Source organism: Desmodus rotundus, chromosome 2 (genome assembly GCF_022682495.2).
Source record: "Desmodus rotundus isolate HL8 chromosome 2, HLdesRot8A.1, whole genome shotgun sequence".
NCBI classification, from domain to species: Eukaryota; Metazoa; Chordata; class Mammalia; order Chiroptera; family Phyllostomidae; genus Desmodus; species Desmodus rotundus.
In genome coordinates, this window is record NC_071388.1 from 207,224,105 (window position 1) to 207,249,826 (window position 25,722).

At 60.3% G+C, this 25,722-nt stretch overlaps 1 protein-coding gene across 8 annotated transcripts in view; it reads left to right on the top strand.

The window, feature by feature from the left end:
• The first annotated feature begins 1,132 nt into the window (after nt 1-1,132).
• MLPH (melanophilin) overlaps nt 1,133-25,722 on the top strand; it is a 36,276-nt gene continuing 11,686 nt past the window's right edge. For 2 of the 8 annotated variants that reach the window (XM_053919256.2, XM_053919258.2), the window contains exons 1-8: nt 1,133-1,270; nt 9,591-9,724; nt 20,397-20,615; nt 20,774-20,886; nt 22,243-22,281; nt 23,399-23,502; nt 24,542-24,676; nt 25,387-25,573. In XM_053919256.2, coding sequence (XP_053775231.1) covers nt 9,615-9,724; nt 20,397-20,615; nt 20,774-20,886; nt 22,243-22,281; nt 23,399-23,502; nt 24,542-24,676; nt 25,387-25,573 — 907 coding nt within the window. In that variant the 5' untranslated portion in view covers nt 1,133-1,270; nt 9,591-9,614. Of the gene's footprint in view, nt 1,271-5,072; nt 5,200-5,559; nt 5,814-9,590; nt 9,725-20,396; nt 20,616-20,773; nt 20,887-22,242; nt 22,282-23,398; nt 23,503-24,541; nt 24,677-25,386; nt 25,574-25,722 lie in introns of those variants that run through there. The other 6 variants (XM_053919254.1, XM_053919253.2, XM_053919251.2 and 3 more) reach the window with 6 other exon arrangements.

The following is a 25,722-nucleotide window of genomic DNA, read 5'->3' on the forward strand; positions in this document are numbered from 1 at the left end:
AGTGTTCAGTACTTGAAAGTTTGAATCCAGTGCCTCTAAACCTGGAAATACAGGTCCCGGCTCGTTTCAGAACCAGCGAGCTCGGCCGCATCCTGAGCAGGCGGGGCTGGAGCCCGTCCTGAAGGCGAGCTCCGGAAGGCTGGAGGCAGAGAGGGGAAGGCAGGAAAGCGCCTGCCTAGTTTCTGCCGGAACTGAAGGGCTGTCTTGTGCCCCAGGGAATATGCGTGCCGTGCGGACACTGGGGGACTCGAGGCTGGAAGGTGTCACTGAATTTGGGGTTCGGGGGGTGGCAAGGGTGTGGGAACGGGGTGGTTAGCGCTACAGCACACCATAGCGCCCTTCTCGCTCCTCAGCTTCGCAAGCACACAGCTGGGACCTCCCGAAGTGGGTCTTCCGAGAGGTGAGGGTGTTGCCAGGATGCTTTCCCTTGGGCTTGGGCCCTTTCCGCCCACCCCCAACTCCTGCTGGGGAAGCCAGCCCGTGGGGTGACTGAGGGGCAGAAGTGCTCACGGCCGAGCCCCGTGGGAGCCGAAGTTCCGGTGCCCAAGAGCTGGATGGTTTCAGGTCGGCTCCATCCTTCAGGAGGGCTCCCCTCCCCTGAGCTGGCCTCTGGCTCTGAGAGCCCCCACCCCGCGCTTTCCAGACCTAATCCCTTCTGCGTCCAGATGCTGGGGGACAGCTTGTTACCAAAATGAGTGTGAGGAGCCTGGTTTCCGGGCACGTGAGTGAACTCGTGGGGCAGCGACAAGGGAATGACGCTCTTGGGCTTTGAAAAGAGAACTGTTCCTCCAACAAGTTCTTCCTGGATTGAGGAAAAACAAAGGAAGGCCTCAGGCCAACTCGAGGAAGAGGAAGAGGCCGGGCTGAGCTGGGGCCAGGCCTGGGGACCCGGTAAGGCCCCACAAACCGCAAAAACGCAGGGAGAGAATGGGGCCCTGGAAGAGGCGGAGTCCACGGCAGCCCCCTCCCAGCCCATGGGCCACTTCCCGCCAGGCCTCTGGCCCCAGGTCCCCGGGAGGCACTGTGAGCTCCGCCCCCTGGTGGGTGGAGAGCAGAGCTCTGTTTGGAAAATGCCCATCAGTCAAAGTTAAAGTCAGAGGCATTACCTAAATGCATGACTGTGATGGTGAACAATATTTATCCACAGTCACAAAGGCCGGCTGTGGGTCAGGCCGGCGGCCCTCAGAGCCCACGTCACAGTCCCCCTGCCGCCGGAGCTCCGTATGGGGGCCCAGACGCTGACAGGCAGGCCACCAGACAAAGCTGCCAGGTGAGCTAGGAGAACGGCCCACAGGAACGAGCAGGGAGTAACTGGGCCCCCAAGGGCGTGGAGGGCGGGCTGCCCAGAAGGGATCTATTGAGGGCAGAGCCAGCAGGGCGTCCCACCAGGCCAGGTAGGGACGCTCGTCATTCAGAAAAGGGAGGGGGGCACCGAGCAAGGGGGGTGACGGCAGACGGGTGCTGGGACAGGGTTCTGACCCCCTCGAGGAATGCAGCTCACTCGGGGTCAGCGCGGGTCCTTCCAGGGGCGGAGTCACGAGGCCCTGTGCCCTGTGAAGCAAGGTCAGGCGCCACCTCCGCCAAGCCTGGCTGTGATTCCCCGCCCAGCTGATCTGGCTTTTCTTTTCTTTTCTTTTTTTTGAGAATGCTTCCCAATATAGGACTTTTCTCAATTTTCCAGATCCATGAAATTTTTTTAATTCATTGGGTCAGATGAAAACATATTTCCTTGCAATTTACAGATGGCTTGCAGGACATGGCTGGGACTGAGGGCGATATTTTTTGTGGGTTCACCTTCCTGGCTGTCTATCTCAAAGACGCAGGTGCCGCAGTGGGCCCAGCGCTCAGCTGGCCCCGATGATTTAGGCGGGGGCCTGCGGGGGAGGACGCTAGGGCGCCTGGACCACAGTGGGCAGGGGACAGCAGGCCTCTAGCACTGATACTGGACTCTGCCACCTCCGAGGAAGCTGGTGCTTGCCGACGCTGTAGGGCACCCCCTGGTGGGCAGGGACCTCCTCTCCCCCGGGAGGCCCCTCTCTGTGAGCAGCACTCAGTGGGACTCACAGGAGAGCTCCCCAGCTGGGAAACTGGAGGCCCCTGCCCTCAGGCCTGCCTTCCACCGTGAGCTTCCCTCCAGCAAAGCGACCCTTGCTGTGCCCCTACACGCAGCCAAGGCCAGGACTCCAGACCACCCCCCCAAGACTAAGAGGTGGGGAGGACCCTCCACCGCCCCTGGTGTCCACCCACCAACTGGACTTCCCCAGGGTCCCTGATGGCCCATGAGAGAGGCTCCTGCTGGGGGTGCCAGTCGCCTCTAACTCACTGTGTGACCTTGGGCAACCGTCAGCCCCTCTCTGGGCATCAGTTTCTTCATCTGTAAGACACCAGATGGGGCCACGCGGTCTTGAGAAAGAGAAAGCCAGCCCCAAGCCGGTGAACAACGCAGGGCAGTCACAGGGCAAGGGCAGAAAGTGTGGGGGCCATACCACTGGGGGCACACTGGGAGCCCTGAGAAACAGGGGGCGGGGCAGAGGCTCAATTGTGAGGCCAAGAATGTCAGGGTGAGGGGGTACAACCAAACCCCACAATGCTGGCCAGCGGCCACCCAGCTCCTGGCTCACCTCTCCCCTCCTCTCTCGCTGCCCCTCCCAGTCCCCCCTGAATAGCTAAGAAATCAGATGTTCTGAACTAATCCTCTGACATAAAGGACATTACTGAGACAACTGGCAAAGCAACATTGTATCGTTTCGCACTTGGACTCCGCCTGGCAGCAGATTGTCGGTGTTTGTGAAGCATGTACACATCCGTCAGCAGCTCACTCACGGGCCGGGGGGGGGGGGGGGGGGGGGGGGGGGGGGGGGGGGGGGGGGGGGGGGGGAGGGCAGGTCTTCACATCACACTTGCAAATCGCTGTGATTTTGAGATTGTTTCAACAGTTTAACATTTTTTAATTCTAGAATTTTCTCTTTAAAACTCACATACATCCTTCGATGCAGTGATTTCAATTTCAGGGTTTATTCTACAGATATGTTGGTGTAAGTATATATGCACAATAATACGTATCAATATAAAAATGCCTATGTCGATATTATTATCCACCATATACATTTCTGGCAGGCATTTAAAATAGCAAGAAATCAATGGTTAACTGTTCCTCAGATAATTACAGTAAATGCTTACAATGGATACTCTGTGACCGCTGCAAAGAAGAGCTTGGGTCCACACGGAGGGCCGTTCCTACCTTCCCTGCGATCCCCACTGGCACCCCCCCCCCCTCCCCGGGGCTTCTCCAGCTTTCACTCAGAGCAACGCCAGGGTGCAGGTCCTCCCACCCCTCCCACCCCTCCCACCGTGCGGAAGAGAGAGCTGGGCGGAGCAGGGGGAGGGGGTCCAATGACACGTCCAGGATAACACAGCCAGGGGCTGGACCCCCGGCCTGGCGTCCAATTCTTGCAGCCGCTTGGCGAGCCCACTGGCCGGACCCCATACACGGGTCGGGGAAGGGTGCACAGACACCATTAATGATGATGGTCCTTGAGGAGAAGGAATAAGCAAGTTTGACTTTTCATTCTATACTATTTATATTCCTTACCACATATCTTTATCACATATTTTTGTACATTTTAAAACCTACTAATTTAAATAAATAATTACCGAAATTTAAAACTTGCTTTTAAGTCTTCCTTCAAGGAATTTACAGTCCCAATACCAACTTGGGGCGGGGGTGGGGGGTGGGGAGTATTAATTTGACAAGCAATTGAGAGGACACTCCCATGGGTTGTGGAAATTCGTCAGAGTGTAAGTTGCACGCACCTCCAGGGTTCGTGCGCACCAGGTGATGGTGCTTGGTGAGAGCCCCCATCCTAAGGTTGCCCAGGGACCTGAAATACCCAAATCAACCTCCAGCGCTTCCAGAGGCACACCTGCAACCCAACGCTCTCGCTCCGAGTAGCATTTTGTGGCTTTTGAAAGCTCCTTACAAATTCTCACAAGGATCCTATAAGGTTTCGTTTCCTCTATCGTAAAATGGAGGTAATAATGACTGTTCACCTAAAAGCATTGCTTATTTATGTATCTATTTATATTCCTATCCACATTGTGCAGACATGGAACTGAGCTTCAAAATTAGCTCCGGGGAAAGAATGTAGCGATCCTTTATTTTTAAGTGATGAGTAGGAGGGAGGAGGGGAGAGCGCTCTTGCGCGCCCACTTGCGGAGGAGAGAGGGCAGATGGGGATCGCGCGAAGGACAGGCGAGCGTGCGGGCTGGAGGTGGTGGCTGCGCCTGAGCGCGTGTGGGTCGGAGGCGCCCGAGCGAGGGCGCAGCTGAGAGGAGGGCGTTCCCGGCGCCCGCCCCGCGTCCCCCCGCTCGCCCCGCCTCGTCTGCGCGCAGATCCTGACTCCGCCCAGAGCCAAGGCGGCGTGACTCACCTGCAGGACTTTTCTTGGTGGGCGTACATTAGGCGCCCTCCCCGCGGCGGGGCTCCTGGCGCTGTGGGCTTCCCCGTTCGGGGCGTCCAGATGCCAGGCAGGACGGAGGGTGGTGAGGGGCACGAGAACTGCACGAGATCTGCACGAGGAAACCAGGGCTCAAAGTCCCGCTGCCCAGTTGGTGTCCCCACTTAGTGCGTGGCTTTGGCTAACTAAGGCTCTTTTCCAAGCCTGTTTCCCCATCTGTAAAGCCGGAGGAAAGAGCGTCCTCCCTGCAAAGTTGAGGTACGAATTTAACCAGGTACTGCGCCGCGGGAGCGTTCAGGCAAGCCGGTCCCATCCACCAAGGGCAGGACCGTCCCGCAGCGTCACTAGGCAAAGTCGCGCAACTCGCCAAGTGAGGGCGCGACTCGCCAGGTGAGGGCGCGACTCGCCAGGTGAGGGCTCAACCCACCCCTCCCCGCTGACGCCTTTCTCCCTGAAGCTGGCTCGGGGCGAGGGGCAGGGAGCTCCCTCCTGCACGGGCACCGGGCGCGCGGCCCTCCTCTTGGCCCAGCACCCGGAGGTGCCCGCGCTCCCGGAGCTGGGCGGGGCACAACCCATGTGACCCGGGCGGGCAGCACCACTGCCTCGCCTGTTGCTCTCCAGGCCGAGGCAGTCAGGAGCTCCTGCCCTGCGGCCTGTGCCCTGCACCCTGCTGCCCCAGTGCGCCCTGACCAGACGCCCAGCCTCCTCCGAAGCAGGGCCTGCACACCGAGGAAGAGAGTCTGTGAGTGCCGGGAGCAGGGGAATGGGTGGGGCACCTGTGGTGCCCAGGACAGGAGACTCAGGATCAGGGAGGGTTCATGGAGATGTGACCCCCCCTGGCTTGGCTCCAGGCTTGTGAGGCAATCCTGTCCCAGCCCCCAGAACCCCAAACCTCAGAGGTCACCTGGCTACTCTGACCAGACTGGTCCAGGTCCTCAGGCAGCCCATTTTCCAGGAAACCATGCTTTTAATGAGGAGCCCTGTCATGGGTCTGCGTGCAGACTGAGCGGAGGCCGCTGACCCGGAGCGTTCTCACTGGGCTGGCCGCCCGGAGCCCAAGGCTGTCGGGGTAATACCTCCTCCTGGGCTTCCTGCCCTGCAGATCTTGGGGACGGAGCCAGAGGATGTCCTGGCCTGGGAGGAGGCGCCCCTGCCTCCCTCTGGGCACCCAGAAGCTGCGGTTGCATTGGAAACCTCTTTTGTTTGCTGCCAGGCTCCCTCCTCACCCACCTGCCACGTTGTAGAGACGTGCGGAGGGTCTGTGGGCAGTGCCTGAGCTCAGCCTCCCTGTAAATGCCCCCGGGCTTCATAGGCTCGGGTTGTACCCAGACACGGAGAACCCCACTTCATCTTCAGGTGGGATGGGGCCTTTCTATCTTCTCTCTTTTTTATGGGGGTTTTTAATCTTATTTACACATTTCTTTCTGAGAGGTTGGGGTGACCACGGGGGCAGGTGAGGCCCGAGGCCCCAGGGGCCCACTAACCGCAAAGGCTGGCCCTGCCATGGGGAGAAGTCCAGGGAGAGGGCTAGAGCTTGCAGACCGCGGGCCGCTGAGCGGCGGCCTTGGCACACGGGCGAGGCAGTGCGGGTGCACAGATGAGCATCCGGGCTGAGAAGGCACCACCGGCGGAGTGGATCTGGTGGGGGGACTGGGGTGGAAAGCAGGCTGATGGGAAAGGGGACCCTGGTGGCCTTGGATAGCAGTGTGGTGACGGCGGCTCATGTGGTGGGGTCAGCCTTCAGGTCTGACTGTGCTAGTCTTTGCAGAGCGACCGCTGAAGGAAGAGTCCCTGCTCCTCCCCCCTTACAACCTCGCCCTTTATTCCAACCCCCAGCATCTTGCAGGGCTGGACAGGGCTGGGGCCCAATCACTGTCTGGCACAGGCGGGGAGGCTGAGACCCGGGGCGCCTGTCCCAGGTCACAGGGCCAGCTGGTGGTGGGAAGCCAGCTCCCGACTCTCAGCCCCACCCTCATCCTGCAGCCCCAGCCTGTGACCCGTCCTCTCGGTGGACGCTGGAACTGAGGCCTTTGTGGCAGGTGCAGGACGTGGGTCCGTGTGTGAACGAGGGACCTGGCCAGGCAGGGAGAATGGGCAGGTGGTGGGCTGGCTGCAGAGCGCCCACCCAGTGGTGCACCTGCAGGCGGAGGGGACTTCCGGTGGAAATGGGCTCCTCTTGCAGCGGATGGGGGTGGGGGCTTGGGGCTGGGCTCCTAGCCATGGCCAGCAGGCCCGGCTTTGGGGGCAGCATTTGGGAAACGCCGCGGGGGTGAGCTGGCGCCAGGCCTTCTCTCGGGGGTGTGCCTGCACCCTCATCGACAAGGACAGCCCCGCACACCTGGGTTCTGAGTCAGCGAGCATCCCGCCATGGCTAGCTGGGCCTTTAGTGACGGACTTCACTGGGATTCCTGGTTTTATTTGCTCTGGGGGTGACCGTCACCCACCCATCATCATCATTGTTCCGAGGCTCAGGGGCCAGCCCACCCGAGACGTGGTCAGGCCAGGTGAAGGAGGCCCCAGCCAGATTTCTCTGTGTTTTTTTTGAAGATTTTATTTATTTATTTTTAGAAAGAGGGGAAGGGAGGGAGAAAGAGAGGGAGAGAAACATCAATGTGTGGTTGCCCCTCCCACGCCCCCTACTGGGGATCTGGCCCATAACCCAGGCATGTGCTCTGACTGGGAATCGAACCAGCGACCCTTTGGTTCACAGGCCAGCACTCAATCCACTGAGCCACCCCAGCCAGGGCCCAGATTTCTCTTTAATTTGGCCAAAATATGAACTCAAATCTTTAACAATGAAGATGACACGCCAATGAATTTCAGCCACCTGGGCCCAGGGTATTCAGTTTATAAAACCGGCTCCACTGTCTCTCCCCACCCGGGCCCCTGCCAAGTCAGCCCCACGGGTCTCCGTTAGGACTCCTCGGGGACGGGGGAGGGCTGGCAGTCTCACAGATGGACGGCGTGATTACTAACTGAGCAGTGGGCCGGGCACAGAGTGGAACCGTTTGTTCAGGAACCTCGTGACTAGGAGTTATCTGCCCCGAATGGGCGGGGCAGACAGAGCCCGTGCGTGGAGTCTGCCCTCCCGATGCACACGCAGGCCAGGCCAGGCGCCCAAGCAGCCCTGCACCCTCGCTGGGCCGCCTGCCCTTGACTGCCGGGGAGGGGGGCCGGGTGGAGATGGGGCCTCGCTGAGCAAGGAAGCAGGGGTTGATGGGCCAGAGGTGATGGACTGAAAGGCTGTCCCCTCCCTGAGGCCACGTGGGTCCCATGGCACGGCTGTGCCTGGCAGAGGGGCCGGCCCTTCCAGCTGCTCCAGTGTTCCAGCCTGAGGCAAGCCAGACGGGATGCTAGCAACATGTCCCCAAAATGAACATGACTTTCGGAGCGTGCATTTTAAATGCTGAAGTCAAACATATTCTCATTCAGTTTAAGATTGTTTTTCTAAACATGGTGTTTAGAGAGGTGTGAGCGTCTGGTTCGTGCTCTAAGTGGGAGGGTTCGGTCACAGTAGTAGAGACCATGCTGTCCACCCCCACTACTGACCTAGGGACAGAGCCCCCGGGGAGCACCCCTCCTGCCGCCTGGCACAGCCAGCTCTGAGGTGGGGGTCGCTGCTCTCCCGCCTCTCCCTGCCCCTGCTGCTCAGCCCGGGGTTGGGCCGGAACTGAAGGAAGCACTTGAGTACAATGGTAACATCTGACCCATGAAGTGGACTCAGGCTTGCTTGAGCAGGGTGGGGTTTATGTTTCAAAACATACATTCCCTCGTCACCGGTTTTACTAAACCAAGCACAGGGGACATGTGTCACTTGCCACAAACCCAGGGCCATCGTGGGAGTGTGCAAGCTGGTACTGGTCCCCCATACCACGGTTCCTGGGTTCCTGGCAGGGTGGGGCATGGGGGGCTGTGCGTCTCGCTCTGGTCTCCCCACTCCCCGTCACATCTCAGCGTGGTTCTGGTTCCAGGCCGCCAGGAGCCAGCGTGGGCCTCATCCCCACAAGAGGGAAGGCCACACTCAGCTGACGGTCACGGCGCTTCTGTCTGCTCTGGAAATAGAATTTCAATGACTGCCCTTCTTAGGATACATTTTTTTTTTTCAAAAATGGTAAAAAAAAAAAAAAAAAAAAACCCTGAATAAATCCCAGTCATCCATCAAATAACTTTTTGTTCCAATTTTTTTAAACCCAGAAACTGTGTGCTCCGGGAGCATCAAAACCCATTTTGTTTTCGCGTTTCCCGTCCAGAATCCAAGTTCCGCTCGAGTGAGGCCGGGGTGGGGCGGGGTTTGGCCCAGGCGCTCGGGGCCCCTCCAGGTAAAGAGCTCACGGTCCCACTGCGTCCGAGGGTTGGGCCAAAAGTGTAAGTGATTGGCCACCAGGTGTGAGGCGCGAGCCTGGGAATGTTCTGGTTGACAGCCACGGTGTCTCTCTGGGGACTTCCAGTTCATGGTACCCGAGTGCCACTCAGAAAACGTCGCTTTTCATAATTAACCTCTTTCACACAAAACGGACGGGCGTTTCTGGCGCAGAGTTGGGGCAGTGGGTCTGCCAGCAGGGTCAGCTGCTCCCAGTGTGCGGGGTGCGCCCCCCCCCAGGAGCCTGGGTGAGTCCTGCCTTTGATTTGAAGGCTCCCCCGTGAGAGCAGGCAGATGGGACCCCTCCCCGGACGTTCGTGGGAAGACAGATTTCAGGCCCCAGTGAAGATCTCCTGAAGTCACAGGGCGGCTTTGTCACCCACAGCGAATGTCACGCAAACAGAATGGTGCCCCAGAACAGGCCTCTTCCCTCCGCCCTTGGGTGGAGCGTTTCTCCAGGGTCACAGCTGGGGGTTCCTGTCACAAAGCAGCACGCTATGGTCCTGACCTTGCCGTTATACAGACTTCTCCCTCGAAGGAAACAGAATAAGGGACCCGGTGCCTCTGAGTGTGAGGCCTGGGGGCAGGAAGTAGATCCCTTTAAATCCAGGGTGTGGGAATTCCACACACAGACCCATCTGTTTGCCTGTTTGGGGACCACGTCTAACCCAGGTGCAGACTTGCTGCCTGGGGATGCGGCGCTCTGGGTACAGCCTGGCACTTGGTGTGTTAGCGGCGTCCCAGGCCTCCCAGCTGATGCTGTGATCTCCCAGGTGGGACCCTGCCGAGGACCAGAGATGGGGAAGAAGCTGGACCTTTCCAAGCTCACGGACGAAGAGGCCCAGCACATCTGGGAAGTCATCCAGCGGGACTTCGAGCTCAGACGGAAAGAAGAGGAAAGACTGGAGTAAGTGTGTGGGACTGAGCCCACCTCACCGCGGGGCTCCCCGGGTGGGAGGAAGCCAGAGGCGGGAAATGTCCCCCCTGCTGGCCTCAGCCTCCTGGTGATGGATGGAAGCAAGGCGACCTGACTCTCAGGTGTTCCCTGAATGGTTTTATTTCAACTTGATCCACCCCCCCAGGGTGACTTCATCCCCAGGCTGGGGGAGGCTTGGGCCACAGCCCTGCAAGACTAGAAGGGCTGGAGGTGATAAAGGGTGAAGACATTCGGAACACTCCAAATGTGGCAACCGAGGGGTTTGGGATGAGGCTGGCTTTCCGTCTTCCTTCCCGGTAGCATGGGTGGCACCCTGTCCCCTCCCCACCAACGGAGCTGCCACCTGCCAGCAGTACTGACTCCCTTCTGCTATGCGCTCCTCCCCCACCGCCAGCGCTCGCTCCCACCGGGCTCCTAGTTCCCTTCCTGGGGGCCACTGTGGACTGCAGGCCTGTGGAGAGGGGGCATCTGAGCAGAGGCTCGAGGAGGCGAGAGCGGCGGCCAGGAGACGCCTGGCAGGGGTTCCAGGCAGAGCGGGGAGGGGCGGTCGCAGGCGGCATTGTGTGGTCCTGTAAGTACCACAGGACCTGGGCCTGTCTCTGAGCCCCTGCAGGGTGTGGGGTACTAATGAGGTCAGTTGTAGGCAGAGCCAGTGAGCTTGTCCACAGGTTGGGTGTGGGGTGGAGAAACTGGGAGGAGTCAAAGGTGACTCCGAGGTCATGGTCTGAACAGCTGAGAGATGGAGCTGTCCCCTCACCTGGGAAAGCACAGTTAGACCCGGCCCAGCCCGGGGGAAAGCGGGAAAGGTTGAGCCACGCCGGATGGGTTGGGCGGCCTGTCAGACCTCTCGTGGACCGACGGGCCCCACATGCTCCGGGCCAAAGCCGAGGGACGCGGCCGCGGGAGGCCCCACTGCACAGGCGAAAGCTGTGCTCCTGTCCCACGGCGGCTGCGGTCGCTGGACATTCAGTGACTTAAGCACACAGGCGCGCCTCGTGGCCCCAGAGGTTCAGGAGAGCTGAAAGCAAGGTGTGGGCGGGCTGTGTTCCTTCGGGGGGCGCTCAGGAGAAACCCGTTTCCCTGCCTTTCCCGCCTCTGGGAGCGCCCAGTGGCCTGGCCGGGCCCTTCCCCATCTCCAAGGCCGTTCTCAGCATAACATCCTTCACCGCCCTCTCTTCCCAACCCCCTGCCCCCCACCCTGTCGAAGAGTCTGTGATGACATTGGACCCACCCAGGTAAGCCGGGAGAGCCTCCTGTCTCAAGGCCAGTAACTCAATCACATCTGCAAAGTCCCCTTTCTGCCAAGTAAGGTGACGTACTCACAGGCCTGGGTAACCAGGACGTAGAGGTTTCTGGGTGAGGCGGGAGCATGACTCAGCTGACCCCTGTGTTTAAAGCCGGGGATTCACCTCAGTGGGTCCTGCGGGACTTGCTGTGTTTCTTGCACGTGGACGGCTCCCCCTGTCATCCCTGTCATTCACAATTCCTGGCCTTTATGGTCCTTCAGCCCCTTCACGTCGCAAAGAGAGACTGGCCCAGGCAGCCTCTGCGTGCTGTGGGGAAGGAGGTCTCGTGTGAGGGGTCCTCTGGTGGCACCCCCTGTGCTGTGAGCGACCTGGGACTCAGGCCACACCCCCAGGCCACTTGGTCATGGTCAGGGCCACGTCCTCATTCTGAAGTGGCCGGGCCTGTCTGCTCAGAATGGGCCAGTGGGGTTTGGGGGTGGGGGACAGGGGATTGGTCCACTCTCTGCATCTTCTCGGCCACCATGTGATGGGGGGTGGGCTTGCCTATCAGACGGGGAGAGGTTGTGGGGGACCACAGAGTGTTGGTTGGCCCCCCGGGAATGTGAGCAGCAGAGAGGCAGTGATGGGGAACATCCACCTCAAAGGACCGGTCAGTCAGGGCTGCTGAGGCCCAAAGAGCCTTCTCGTGCCTGGTTCTCATGGTGCGAACAGGTCCCTGGCTGGAGACACACGTGGGAAGGAAGGAATCTTGTAAACGGTGGAGGGTTAGGGAGGCCTTTTTTCTGTTTTTCATCATTTTGGATGCTGCTTCTCTGGTTCATGGTGCTGTTGGTTCAATAAGCAACAAAAGGCCAATCTGCCTCTGCCTGGGAAAGCCTTTCCCCGAGGGCCCCCCGCGACCTTCCCTCCAGGGCCCCCACCCCCGTGGCCCCGGCAGCCAGCAGCGCAGGGCCCGAGCATGCGGCCCCCGGGCACGAGGGCAAGCGTGCCCAGCAGGGCTGAAATGCGTGTAGAGTAGACTCTTGTCCTTGACAGTGAAGCCGGCTCTGCGGTGAGTTGGCTGGAATGCCGGCAGCCCGTTATGAAATTGAAGACAGCTTTTAAAGCATAAAGGCCCCGTCTTCCCGGTCTCTTCTCAGTGTTGACCGAGCACTTAACCAATTTCAACACAAATGATCGCCCACGTCTTGCCCCCGATGTCCCCTCCCCTGTAGCTTGTGTGGATTTCTCCACGCTGCTCCTGGGACAGCTTTCCATCGGCTCCCAGCTCCCGATGACGCATGGTCTGTGAATCGGTGGAGACCCCGGGCCTCAGGGGACGGTGCGGCAGGCGCCAGGACAGACCCGGCAGGTCAGGAGCTCTTGCAGCCTGTGCCCTGCCCTGACAGGGATGCCAAAGGGGCGGCCCAGCTGGACAGACCACCAATGTCGGGACAGAACACGGTTCAGGGGGAAACTGTCACACCAAGAAACAAGCACACTCAGCCTCGGAGAGTGTTAGGGGGATTCCTCCCCAGCAGGCGCGTCCCTCCACTGGGGAGGCTGTGGGGCAGATCTGGGGGAGGCCCGCCCCTCCCCCTGCACAGTCAGATGGGCCCGCCTCCCGCCTTCCCCGTCAGAGCCTGAGACAAATGAGCCTGCCCAGGTCCCTGACCTTCACAAGGGTGGGAGACCGGCTTCACAGCACCTGCCTGACCAGATGACCCCCAAGACACCAAAGCCTCTCACCCCTGGGCCAGGCCTCGGGCTCCCCCCACCCCCCAGGGCTGTGCTGAGGACACTCGGAGCCCCCCGGGAACCCAGAGGCATCTCCCTCTTGAGGCTGCAGAGGCAGAAGGCCTTGGCCCTTCTCCCCCGGGAGCCTCCCAGTGGCATTCCAGAGAGAGTGCGTGTTCGTTCCGGGGAACCGGGGTGCCAACCGCAGTGGCCTCCATGTGGCTTTCCTCTGAACAGGCGGGAAGGGGTTTCCCCTGGGGTCTGGCTCCCTGACGGCCTGGCAGGGCCCCCGGCAGGCCGCTGCTCCGGGACTTGCAGGAGAAGGGAGGCGGGGGCGGGGCATCCGGCCTTGGGCTTAGTGCAGGCGGACCTGAGTCTCTCCCCGCAGTTGGCGTGTGCGAGCAGGGCCCTGGCAGTACAGTGTTTACCACGCAGGGCGTGGTGTTATTCCTGGCTCCCCAGCAGCGTGCGGTGCCGGGTGCCAGCCACCAGGAAAGTGAAAGGTGCCCCGGATACGCCGCCGACAGCACCGGCATTGGCAGGCGCTTTCGGACGGAGGCGGGCGGGGCATTGCCAGGAGGACGTGGGTGTCGCTGTGGGTGAACTTGGAGCCTTGGAGCAGGGCGGACGGCTGTGCGAGAGAATGGGCGTCCTGGTCCCAACCTGCTGCCGGGTGCGGGGCTTGGGCTATGAGCCCGTGGGTGCAGCCACCCCTGGGTGTGAGGAGGGAGGGTGGACAGCAGAGGCTTTGCTCACAGGGGCTGCTCGGCTCCGACCGACGTCCTGCAGCATTGGCCTTCACTGTCCTCAGGGCTTCCTGGGATGGATGATGGGGTAGGCCAGTGGGAGGGGGACCAGGGGAGGCTCCTGGGAGGCAGTTCCAGCCGCAGGTACAAGAAGCCAGCTACCGAGACCTGAAAGGCCCTTGGGGAAGGCAACTGCTTCTTTCTGCTCATGTTCTCTCCCTTTGGGGTTTAGTTCTGGTGGAGAATATCAGCTAATCTGTGCACCAGGGGAGCTAAAAGAAATCTTGAGAAAAAGCGCAGTGGGAAGAAGCATGTGCCCCAATTTCAAACTATACTACAAAGCTACAATGATCAAAACAGCACAGTGCTGGCATGAAGACAGGTCCAGGGATGAACGGGCTGTCCCACGGAGAGCCCAGAGATAAACCCTCTCGTGTGGGGTCAGTCACCCTATGGCGGAGAAGGTGGGGCTGTGCAGGGGGAAATGACGATCCCCTCCGCGAGTGGTGCTGGAAAAACTGGACAGACACGGGAAAACCAGAAAAGGAAACCGGAGCAGCCTCTTGCACCACACACAAGAATAAACTCAGATGGTTAAAGACTTAAATGTAAGACCCGAGACCATAAAACTCCTAGAAGAAAGGGTAGGAAGCAAGTTCTTCGATTTTGGTCTAAGTCATATCTTTTTGGATGTGCCTCCTCGGACAAGGAAAAGAAAAGAAAAAAATAAACAAAAGGGATGACATTAAACTCAAAAAGTTTGCATAGCAAAGGAAAACATCGACGTTACAAAAATGTGTATAAGAAGTGGGAGAGGGTATTTGCCAATGATATATCTGCTAAGGGGTTAATATCTAAAATTCATGAAGAACGCATACAACTTATCACCACGTTAAACAAACAAACAAATAATCCAGTTAGAAAATGGGCAGAGGACCTGAATAGAAAGCTCTCCAAAGAGGACACACAGGTGGCCCATAGACATAAAGAAGGATGCTCAACATCACCAGTTGTCAGGGAGATGCAAATTAAAACCACAACAGATACCACCTCACACCTGTCAGAATTCTTATCACCAGTAAATCAACAAACAGCAAGTGCTGGCGAGGATGTGGAGAGAGGGGACCCTCGGGCACTGCGGTGGGGGTGCAGGCTGGTGCGGCCACGATGGGAAGCAGTGTGGAGTTTCCTCAGGAATAGAGTAGCTGTACAACCCAGGACTAACACTTCCAGGTATTTAGTCAGAGAACAAAAACACCCGCTCACAGAGGTATGTGCACTGCGGCCAAGACGGGAAGCAGCCGGCGTCCAAACAGGCGAGTGGACACTGTGGTTCGTACGGACGACGGAACACCACTCGCCGTGAAAAGAATGACGTGTCACCGTTCATGATAATACGGATGGGCCTAGAGGCTGTTGGGCCAAGTGAAATAAGAGAAAGACAAATGCCATATAATTTCAGTTATATGAAGAATTTTAAATAAAAACAAAGCAGATACTGAGAGCCATTGATGGCTGCCAAAGGGGAGGGCGGTGGGGGGTTGGGGAAAGAAAAACTAATCAATAAAAAATAAAACAGCCACCGCACCAGCACCACCGACACCTCATTCCACCTCCGACAGCCTCCCGATGTGACTCCTGCGCGGTCCCCAGTGGCCAACGAGGAAGGACGAGGCGGGTTTCCCCCACAGGGAAGACCACCCAGCAGGCAGCCTCTGGCCGTGGGAATGATGTGGGGGCAGGCGGGCGGCCTGGCCGAGGGCTGTTTCGTGTTCTTCATCAACCACGTGTCCCACGTTCATTCACGTTACTCATGTGTCAGAAAGGCTCTAAGTACAGACATGATAGTCCCGTGTCCTCGGCTCTTAATGTCACACAAACACTGAGGCGCACCAAATAACCCTTCCTGAAGGGACCCTCTGGTCCAGAGTCCCAGCTCCGTGACTCCCTCCCTCTGGAGGGGCTCAGAACTCCAAGGCAGCCAGCCCGCCTGGCTGAGGGACCTGCACCCAGTGTGGGGCAGGAGCGGCTGCCCCTGGCGTTGCTGGGCCCGGCCTCCTCTCTGCCCATCTGAAGTCCCCTCGGTCACTCTCCCTGCCTTATGGAGCTGCCTCTAAGCTGTGTTCGGGGTGGCATTGCTGGGCTTTCCTCAATCCAGAAAGTGACACCGCAGAGCCGGAGCTGGGGACCCGTGCCCCTGGGCAAGGACGGCAGCCTCTCTCAACAGACACCGCCCTGTTCCCGGCCCACAAGTCAAACATCGGCCCCGGAGTCTGCCTGACAAGGCAAACAGGGGCGATGGGCCGTCCTAACGCCTGCAAACAGACCCAGATTCCTGAGAAGCTGCGAAACGTTGCCCAGCGCCAGCCGCGGGACACGTGCGGCTTGCCTTAAAATACCAGAATAATAAACTTAAAAGTACTTTAAAAAGTTAAAATTAAAAAAAAGAAAAATCAGAATAATAACATGACAACAACAGTTAGAAGTCACCCCTAGGTGGCCCGTGGACACCAGGACGAGAACCAGCTGGAACAGGACGTCAGATGCCCGCAGGGCCTGGGGTTTCTCGGGTCCAAGGTCGCCCAGCAGGTGGGGGCAGCCTCTCCGGGCGCCTCGCCCCCACCCCCCACTCTTTCCTCTGGTCCTCCTGTGGTTATTCGCTTCAGAGGGCCTCAGAGAACCTCGGCTCGTTTCCGTCCCCCACTGTAAGTCCTGGCGTTCATTCAGCTGACTGGACTCCGGGTGCCCACAACTGCCCTCCAACAGCCTGGCATCGGGTTTGTCTCTTTGGCCACGACCTCTGACAGAGTTCGTTTGGCTGCCTGACTTTTGATAACACGGCTCTCCCCTCTGTGACTCCGCGTTCTCCAGCCGCTGCGGCCCCTCCCCGGGTCAGACTCGGCCCTCGGTTCCGGGCCGCTGGAGGGCGCACCCTCAGGCTGTTCTCAGGAGCGGCCCAGGGCACGGATTTTAATTTGGGAATCTCTGGGCTGGGGGGCGGCCTCACTTCCCTTCTCCTCAGGGTCTCGGCAGAATAATGAGCCCCCCCAAACACCCACATCCGGACCCCCAAACCTGTGAAAGTGTTAGGTTACGATGCAAAGGGGAATAAAGGTTGCAGTTGCCATTAAGGCCACTAATCAGCCGCCCTGGACGTGGGGAGGTGACCCTGGGGACCCCAGGTGGCCCGATGTCACCACAGGGGCCTGATAAGTGGGAGGAAGCAGGAGGCCGGAGCATGTGAGAGCCAGAGAGTCACTTGAGAAGGACTCAACCACCGGGGCCGCGCCCACACACGCACACAGGTGCCCCGGGAAGCTGGGAAAGACAGGGGACAGGTCTGCCCCAGAAAGGATGGCTGTCCTGCCGACACCTTGGTCCCAGCCCAGTGACACCCAGGCCGGACTTCTGACCTCCAGCACCAGGAGATATTAGCCGGAGTTGCTTTAAGCCCCTGGGTTGGTGGCCTGGCGGAGAAGCTGCAGGCAACCTCACCCTCACTGGTCTCCTGCTGGCTAGAACCTGCTGCCTGCCAGTAGCCCCTCTGGCGGCCGCCTGCCTGGGAGGGTGTGGCCTACAGTGACCTGAAGGTCTGCCCTTCTCTCTCCTGGCTGGGAGAGCGTTCCTTCCTGCAGGGTTAGGGGAGCACTGATCTGGGGCGTGGCTGGTCCTCACTCCCTCCTGGCCATGCTGGGCGAAGACAAGGAAGTTGCTTTCCTGTCCAGTCTCATCCCTGAGTCCCTGCCCCTCGCCCAGCAAGGACACACAAGTTCACAGGTCAAGTTCACAGGTGTCCGCATCCCAGGCTCCGCTCACTCACCTGATCTCTTCCCTCAGCTTGGTCTTCTCTTCCAGACTCCCCCATCCCCCACCCGCTGCTTTCCACCGCGTCAGCGCTGGGTGACAGGGAGGCACCCATGGCCCTCACAGAGACTCAGTTGATGCGGTCTTGACCCCCCACACTCTCCACCAGCCCCTGCTGGTCCCTGCTGCAGAGCGGAGGGGCAGGTCTGCTTCCAGGAGGGGGCCGTCGCTCGCATGCAAACGGTCACGGCTGGGCATTGAGAGCACAGGCACCCACGCTGAGACCCCTGACCCCACCATCTACCCCGCATGCGGGGGCCTCTTCGTGCCAGCCCCTGGACCCTGCCTGCCCCCTGGCCCTCTCAGCACTTCCTGCCGCCCTGCCGGGGTGTGGGCTCCAGGCGGGTTCACCCCCATACCCAACCCAAGTGCTAGAGAGCAGAGGCCTGGAGCTGCGGCCAGCACGCACGTGGTCCTCCCCAGCTCCGTCTGCAGCGGTGCCCCACCACCCCTGGTGTCTTGGGCTCCCAGGACTCTCGCAGGTTTCCACCCTGCAACCCACTGGGTTCCAGCCCGAGACGGGGAGCCCACTGGGGGGACAAGGGGCTGGGAGCTCTGCTCGCCCACTGGCCCCTTCTCCATCCACACCCGTCACCTCCCCCTTGGGTCAGGAAAGAGGTTTCCCCGCATCGAGTCTGGCTTGTCCTCAGAGGACCCTGCCCCCCTTCCCTCTCCACCTCCGGGCTGCTTCTTCGTCTCCTGCCCCTGTCTCTCACGCCCCAGTCAGCACGCCTGTCTCGAGTCTTCTTCCGGTTCTGAGAGACTCATGTTTGCAGTGTCTTCTGGTCCAAAGGTGGCCTGCACCTGCAGCTGCGTGTGGGCTCTTGCCTGCCCACGTCCCCGTGTGCAGTGGCATCTGGCCGACCACTGCTGGCCGTGGGTGGCTCTGGCCACTTACCCCACATGTGCAGCTCCAGGTTGGAGTGACATGCCCTGAGCTGCAGTCACCACTGGGGTCACTCTGCTGGGGCCTCCTCACGCGTGTGCATCCCGCGCGGGGCCTCCTCTCCCCTCCTTCCTGTTCCCGGGCTCCGGAGAAGGGAGGTTCCGCGTGAAGGGGTCTGAAGCGGAGCACAGTGCTCGTTCCCCCAGACCCTGCACTGGGGGCGTGTGTCCGTCTCCAGCCGCACACCCCCAGAGCTCTTATTTAAGAGGTGTTCCCACTCTGGGAACCCCGGGCTGCCGCTCTGCCTGGATGGAGAGTGAGGGGCACCCCTGAGACAGGCAGGCAAGGCCCCGTCCAGCACATGCCAGCCTCTAGGGGGCAGATGCAGCAAGGGCGGACATGGAGGAGCCCACGCCTTCCCACCCGGCTCCAGGCGCCTCGTGCTCCTGTGTTGGAGGCAAAGACTTGACCTTGTGCATGCAGCTTCACCGAGACCAGGGGCGTCCAGCCCACGGCCCACAGGCCACGTGCAGCCCAGGATGGCTATGAGTGCGGCCCAACACAAAATCGTACACTTACGTAAAACATGAATTTTTTTTTCTGTTTTCGTTGGTGTTTGTGTATTTAATGTGGAGCCCAAGACAGCTCTTCTTCTTCCGGTGTGGCCCAGAGACGCCACAAGATTGGACGTCCCTGCTGGACTGTGGCCCGTGGGTGACAATGTCCCCCCTACATTCCTCCTGGGTTTTTTGTTTGTTTGTTTGTTTTTTGGTGTTCTAAACTGAGGAGGCTCATTTTTGTGTCGAACTTTGTGAGATTTTCACACACAAAAATCTCAGCTAGGAGAGGAGCCGGCGCAGTGAGGACAGGGCCTGCTTTAACCCGCAGCTGCGCCACACCCTGGGGCCCGGCCGAGGCACAGGGGCAGTGTTCTCAGAAGACAAGGCGCCTGGTGTCTGTCCAATGTTGTCACTGAAAATGGATACGTTTGATCTCATCTCAACCAAAATGTTACGCCTGGCAGGTGTTCTCTGAGGTAGAACAAAGGCAGTGTGTTCACTCTCTGGGGACAGTTTTCCCAAGAGTCTGAGCGGGCGGCCTCCCCGGGAAGCTGTGTGGCTGAAAACCGGATGGTCCAGGACTGTGGGCCCCCTGGGACACCAGGTGCCGGGCGATTCCTGCCCTGGACCCCCCCCAAGCCAAGCTATGCTCTGCGGGGACAAAGGCGGGGAGTCTGCTCCCCTTGCTGCCCCGCCGGGAGGCCCCAAACCACTCGTAGAGGAAGTGCCACCTGGCTTTGGCCTCGAGACTCTGTGACCACTGTCAGGAGGGTACAGTGACCTGTCGGTTTTCTCAGCAGGGTGCCAGCCTGCCATCCACCTACTGGGTGCTGTCCTCAGCTCGGGGCTATTGACCCGCGTCAGGGTGGCAGAGCGGTCGGGACTGGCCGGGGCCCCACAGCAATCTGTGTCGGCCTAGACCGGAGTCTCAATGAGCCTTTTCCCTGTGTTCTCTGTGACCCGTGCTCTGCCCCCTCGTCCACCGCTTGGCTGTCCTCTCTTCTCTGACTGTCTCTTAAACACTCCCAATACTCCAGCGAGGGACAGATGGATCCAGAGAACCACGTGGCCTGACCGGACCTCCCGGCCCGATCCCTGCCAAGCTCACCCCCAGGCCCACCCCATCTGAGGCAGATTAGACACCTGATGCCAGTGACCTCGGGCCCACGCTCGCCCAGCTGGGCGGGATCCCTGCGCCCGTCGCCCAGCTTGCAGATCTGCGTCGAACAGCTCAGGGCTCCGGCGCAGAGCCGGAGGAGCACGGGGCCTGGAACCGCTGACCGTCCTCTGTGTGCTGCTGAGCTACGCCGGGTCGTGTGGGCAGCGGCGGGCAGTGCCCCAGCCTGTGATTCGGAATCCGTGTGGCTCGTGCCCCTCTGCCAGTGAGCACAAGTCACGCGTGTGCATCCCGGAAAAATGGGCCATTGCCAGCAGTCACGGGGGTGTTTGCACGCCTGTCATTTCTAATAAACATAAAGCACCTCAATTCCAAGGCCCTCAGTTGCACCCGCAGTCTGAACCCACGTGTCAGAACACGAGGGAGTTTCGTGGGTGCTCACACATGTAAAGCCTGTTGCAGAAGCAAGACGTCCAATTGCCCCTTGTTTCTGGTGTTTCCCCAAGGGGGCTGAAGGGCCAGATCAAGAAGGGGAGCCCCCAGAGGAAGCTGGTGTCCGATGTGGCCCTCCTGAACGAGACCCACTGTGCCCACTGCCTGCAGCCCTACCGGCTCCTCGCCGCCCCCAAAAGGCAATGCCTGGACTGCCGCCTCTTCACCTGCCAGGGCTGCAGCCATGCCCACCCGGAGGACGGCTGGCTCTGCCGCCCTTGCCACCTGGCCAGGTAAGCCAGGACTGGAGGTCCAGGGGTCCCGCTGGGTTGGGGGCCTGGCTCGTCCCTTCGGTGGGGCAGGCTGAAGAAGGGGTGGGCCCGTGTGTGGCTGCGGCACGGCTGTGTGCGGCCACGGCCGAGCCGCGGGCCTGAGCTCCGTCCCCCTGCAGAGTCGTGGAGAGGGGCTCCCTGGAGTGGTACTACGGGCACGTGCGGGCCCGCTTCAAGCGGTTCGGGAGCGCCAAAGTTGTCCGGTCCCTCTGCGCACGGCTGCCGGGTGCAGGTGAGGAGTGGGCAGAGGGGACAGTGGGGGTCGGGGATGGGGGAGCCTTTGTTCCCGGGCTGTTTTACTGTTTCAGGACCAAGTAGGTTTCTTTGGAATGTGTGTGAGCGCCTGTCTGTCGGTCCCAGGTTCTGGGGTTTTTTAAGAGGTTGGTGGCTTGCTGCGTGGGGTGCAGACATTTGCACCCCTGGCCCGGCCCGACCCCCTGGGAAGCCCTGCATGCCGACCTCCCGCGTCTCTGAGGTCACATGTGTCAGAGCTTCATAGCGAGTGGAGGACTCACAGCCCAGGCTCTCCAATTCGGCAGCTGATGGAGCAGCGGGGCCCAGGCTCTTGTCTGTGTCCCTAGGTCCTTCCTCCCTGGGTGGCAGGTTTGGGGTGACACAGAGAAATCCCCCAAGCCAGGACATTTGGAAGAGTAACAGTGGCCCTCCTGATAGCCACACTGGGACATCAGAGGACTGGGCCTGCCCCAGCAACATGGGGAGGGGCCTCACCCAGTTCTTGGGGGGCTCCTTCCCCTTCCGTCCCCAGGCTTCTTCTTGGAGGCTGACATCATTGTCTCTGGCTGGAGCCCAGAGAAATGTCACCTCCCCTGCCCATTCAGCCAGCCAGGAGCCAGCCAAGGGGTCTTCCTGTGGCAGAAGGAGCTCAGTCTGGCCCCCTCCACAGGGCTCAGGGATGGGAACCACAGCTAGCACTGGGAAAGCCACACCCCAGAGCACCCCAGAATCTCGACCCCAACATCAGCTGCTCACGGCGGGAAACCACATGCCGTACCAGAGCCCTGGGCACCCACTAGGAACCTGGGCGGGCCCAGGAATCTGGTCCAGAGCTCAGTTAGCCAGCGCTGCAGGGAGCCTGCCCATTTCAAAGCTGTCACCACCAAGAGCCAGGAGGTGGCGCTGTGGGGCAGCAGACACCCCGCTTCCCAGCCAGCCAGGACTCCGGGCGGCAGGGAGGCAGGTCAAAGGTCCCAGGAGTGGCGTCCCAGGGGCTGCATTCTCCCTGCGGGCGCCAGAGAGCACAAGTCATGGGAAGGGGCACTGAAGCTGAGGAAGTTGTGCCGCTCCAAATATTCAAACAAAGAAATGATTCAAGTTGGAGTTTTGAGACCTGGCCCAGCCAGGACCTGAAACAGACCTAATGAGTGTGCACAGCTGGTGGGCGGCGCCCAGGGTCTTGGGGTGCCCTTCAGAGTGGGGGGTGCATTTTCCCAAAGGCCCCACCACAGGACAGGCGGGCGCTGTGGGAAGAGCGTCTGGGATGCGGGGAGGAACCCCCTCCCTCCGGTCCTGGGGTTCGCCTGCCCCCACAGGGAGCCTCTCCTCCTCAGCGCCTTTTCTTGGGCTGCAGGTTTGTCTGACCGCGCACAGAGCTGGCCCAGCGTTCACAGTAAGTCCTTCTTGCTCAGACGCTGTGCCTTCATGTCCACCTCCCTGCCGAGAAATCTCTGCCCCGGCTGGTGTGGCTCAGGGGACTGAGCGTCAGACTGTGAACCAAGAGGTCGCTGGTTTGATTCCTGGGCAGGGCACAGGCCTGGGTTGTGGGCTGGGTCCCCAGTAGGGGGCGCTCGAGAGGCAACTACACATCAATGTTTCCCTTCTTCTCTTTCTCCCTCCCTCCCTTCCCCTCTATCTAAACATAAATAAAAATCTTTGAGAAAGAAAGGAGGAAGGAAGGAAGGAAAGAGAGAAAGAAACCTCTGCGACATCCAGAACATGGGAAACCCTTTGGTTTTCTTTCATCACGGCTCCATACGCAGGGAGGGGCTGCTATCGCTCCAGCCCTTGTCCCAGGTGCAGAGGGGCACGTGGAGATCCTGCTCCGACTCAGTCCCGGGGCAGGGACCCCACCCCGCGGTCACACGTGCCCCGGGCCTCTGTCAACCTGTGTCCACATTCCCTCGACACAGACAGAGTCCACCTCTCGAGGCCTCTGTCTGGCTGTTGCATGTGAGTGTCCTCAGAGCCACCACCGCCCAGAGAGAGTAAAAATAATCACCAGGTCTGTCCTCTGAGGAGGGGGCACCGGCTGGCTGGTGCTCACGTCCGGCGGCCGTGGGGGGCGGAACAAGGAGAGGAGAGGGCCCTGGGGCTGTGCCTGGGGCCGGGCTGGCAAGCAGGGGAATGAGACTGTGGGAGAAGCAGTTTCTTCAGGAAAACGGGACTTGGCCCTAGGCTTCCCCCACCCCCCACACCTCCAGTGTCTTCAAATGGTCTAAAGGGGTCAGTAAATGCCGGGTGGACACCGGCAGGTGTGGCCAGCGACCACATCGATGCAGAGCGCTAGTTTTCGGCCGGAATTAGGACCAGTTGTAACTGAGGCTCGGTAGGTCTGCGTAAGGCCTTGTCTGGATGTTTTGTGACGGGTGGATGGGTGGATGGACGGATGGATGAATTGGCAGGTGGGAGGGTGAGTGGATGAAAGGGTGGATTGAGGGGAAGGGGCGGATGGATAGACAAAGGGTTTGCCTCCAGCCTCTCTCTTTCTGAATGGACGTCTGTCGCAGGTGGGCCTGAGCCAAGCCCCAGAGTCAGAAGTGGGGACAGTGAGCAGACGGACACGGACGGAGAGCTGGACCCAGCGGCCCAGGCCCAGCCCCTGAGCAGCAAAGTGAGTCTTCCCCAGCCACCCCCGCGACTCCCCCAGCTGCAGCCTTGGGTTCTGATTTCCTGGAAATCTCAGTATTCGCCATGAGTCCCCAATGGCGTGAGCCCTAAGACTCCGCCTCCCTCTGCCCTGCCAGACAGTCTCTGAGGTCACCGTGAGAACCCCAGGGCCAGCTGTGGGGCGGGCAGATGCCTGCCGGGAAGGCTTCCTGGACCTCCCGACCCGCCCCCTGGCCGAGGGCACAAGTGTCCCTCCCGCTGGGGCAGCCTTTGCGTCTTGAGCGAAGCTAACCCCTCAGGCTCTCCTCTGGGAGCCGTTGTGTTTTTTTCTAGGGCCGAGAATGAGCCTTGTTTTCACTGGTGTTTGTTTCTGTTTTCACTTATTTCTACATTTATTTGGGGAGATAAAGACAAGCAAAGTGACCCCCAGGGTTTCTGGGAGGAATGCCAGTCAGATGGGGAGCGGGTTGGAGGGCAGGGGTGGGGCAAGCGATGGTAGGTGGAGAGTGACAGGGTCTGCCCACTGCTCCGCGGGGGACACAGGCGTCTGTGTGACAGAGGCGGGTCCGTGCCACTCACTGAGCCTCCAGAGTGCTCTGCGGTGTCTGCTCTCTTCCCTACACATCTGCAGGGGGAAAGCCGCCATGGGGGTGAGGCTCAGAACTGGCCTCTGCTCCTGCATCTAAAGCTCAGGGAGCTCTCCCTCCCACCTCTACCTCCCTAGGGGGGCCCCCTCCTCTGCCTGAAACCCCCAGGGTGGGCAGCACCAAGCAGCCCGGAAGAAGCCGGCCTGCCCCCCACGGCTGCAGCCTCCCAGGGCCTTGTCCTCGGGCACGGCACATTTGAGCGGCCGTGTGTCCGTCATCGGCTTCTGCTTATCGAAGCGAGGGTGCCGCGCGCACAGACCTGAGGAGCAGGGTGGGGGTGGGCTCTGAGTGGCCCCTCGGAGCTTGTCTGTTTGTTCCTAGCACCCTCCCTGTAGCCCATGGGGGAGGGGCGTCTGGCACCCCCCCTCTCCTGACCCTGCGTCCCCCCTGGCCCAGCCGGTGCCCTCCAGGGGAAAGCGTCTCCTCCCCATTCACAGCTGGGACTTCGAGGCCGACTCAGACGACTCTGCTGGGCCTGGCAGTCGCCCCCCGAGTCTGTCCTCAGCCCCAGAGGCCCTGGACAGCCTGCAGGTCAGTGGGCGCTTGTTTCTGCTCCCCACCCCCATGCCGGGGTAGCCTGATACACAGGTCAGGGGCAAGGTGCAGAAACTTCACACCCCCCAAGAACTAGAGTCTCCAGGGGGCTGAGCTGGCGGCGTGGACATGTGGGGTGCAGAGCAGGGAGTTAGGGGCCCAGGGTATTTGGGGTGGGTGCTTGTCCCAGAAAGAAGGCCCAGCCCGTGACTCACAAGGGCCTCCCTTCCTTGGGGTCCATGGCATGATGTAGGGAGCTCTCTACTGGCCCCAGGACAGGCGAAGGGCGGGTGTGGGGTTGCAGCCACCTCACCCCCACTCTTGCCTCTCTGGCCTTCAAGGATTACGAAGATGTACCCAGAACAATGCACCTCCCCCCAAAAAATAACTTCCCACCCTCTTTCCTTGGAGCTTTGGTCTCTGGGGGAGCTAAGCTGCTGGGCTGCTGAAAGTGTTTCTTCCACCCGTGAGACAGGTGGCCCTGTGTTCGGGGACTCAGCCTTCTCCCCAGGAGACAGGGGGCAGAATAGGCAATAAAGGCAGGATTTCTGAAACTAAAGGACCTGTGTATAAGGACGTGGAGGGGTAGGCGTCTAGTGCTCGGTCGGCCAGACGACGCCTGGAAACCGCAGGGTGTGGACTGGAAAGGCCCGCATGCCGGCGAGCTGTCCCCCAGTGTCCAGTGCAAAACCTCCTGTGGTTGGCAGGCCCGGCGGGCTCAGGCCCTCGCAGGTGAGCCCTGCCCGGAGGAGGCCGACGCCAGGGCTTCTGGACTCCACCCGCGTGCAGAAGTGCAGACAGACAGCCTCTCACCTGCCGGATGGGACGGCCCCACTGAGCTCTGCCCGCCGGGAGCGTCCTGTGCGGCAGCCCTGGGGACCGCTGCCACTCCTGGTAGGTACCTCAAATGGGCTCTGCATGGGGGTGGGGGGTTCTGGAAACCCTGGCCACCATTCCAGTTTGGGCAGACACACTGGCTGATTTCAAGTAGCACCCTCTTCCATGGGACTGATGGGCGAGGGCCGTCCTGGCAAACGCTGTGG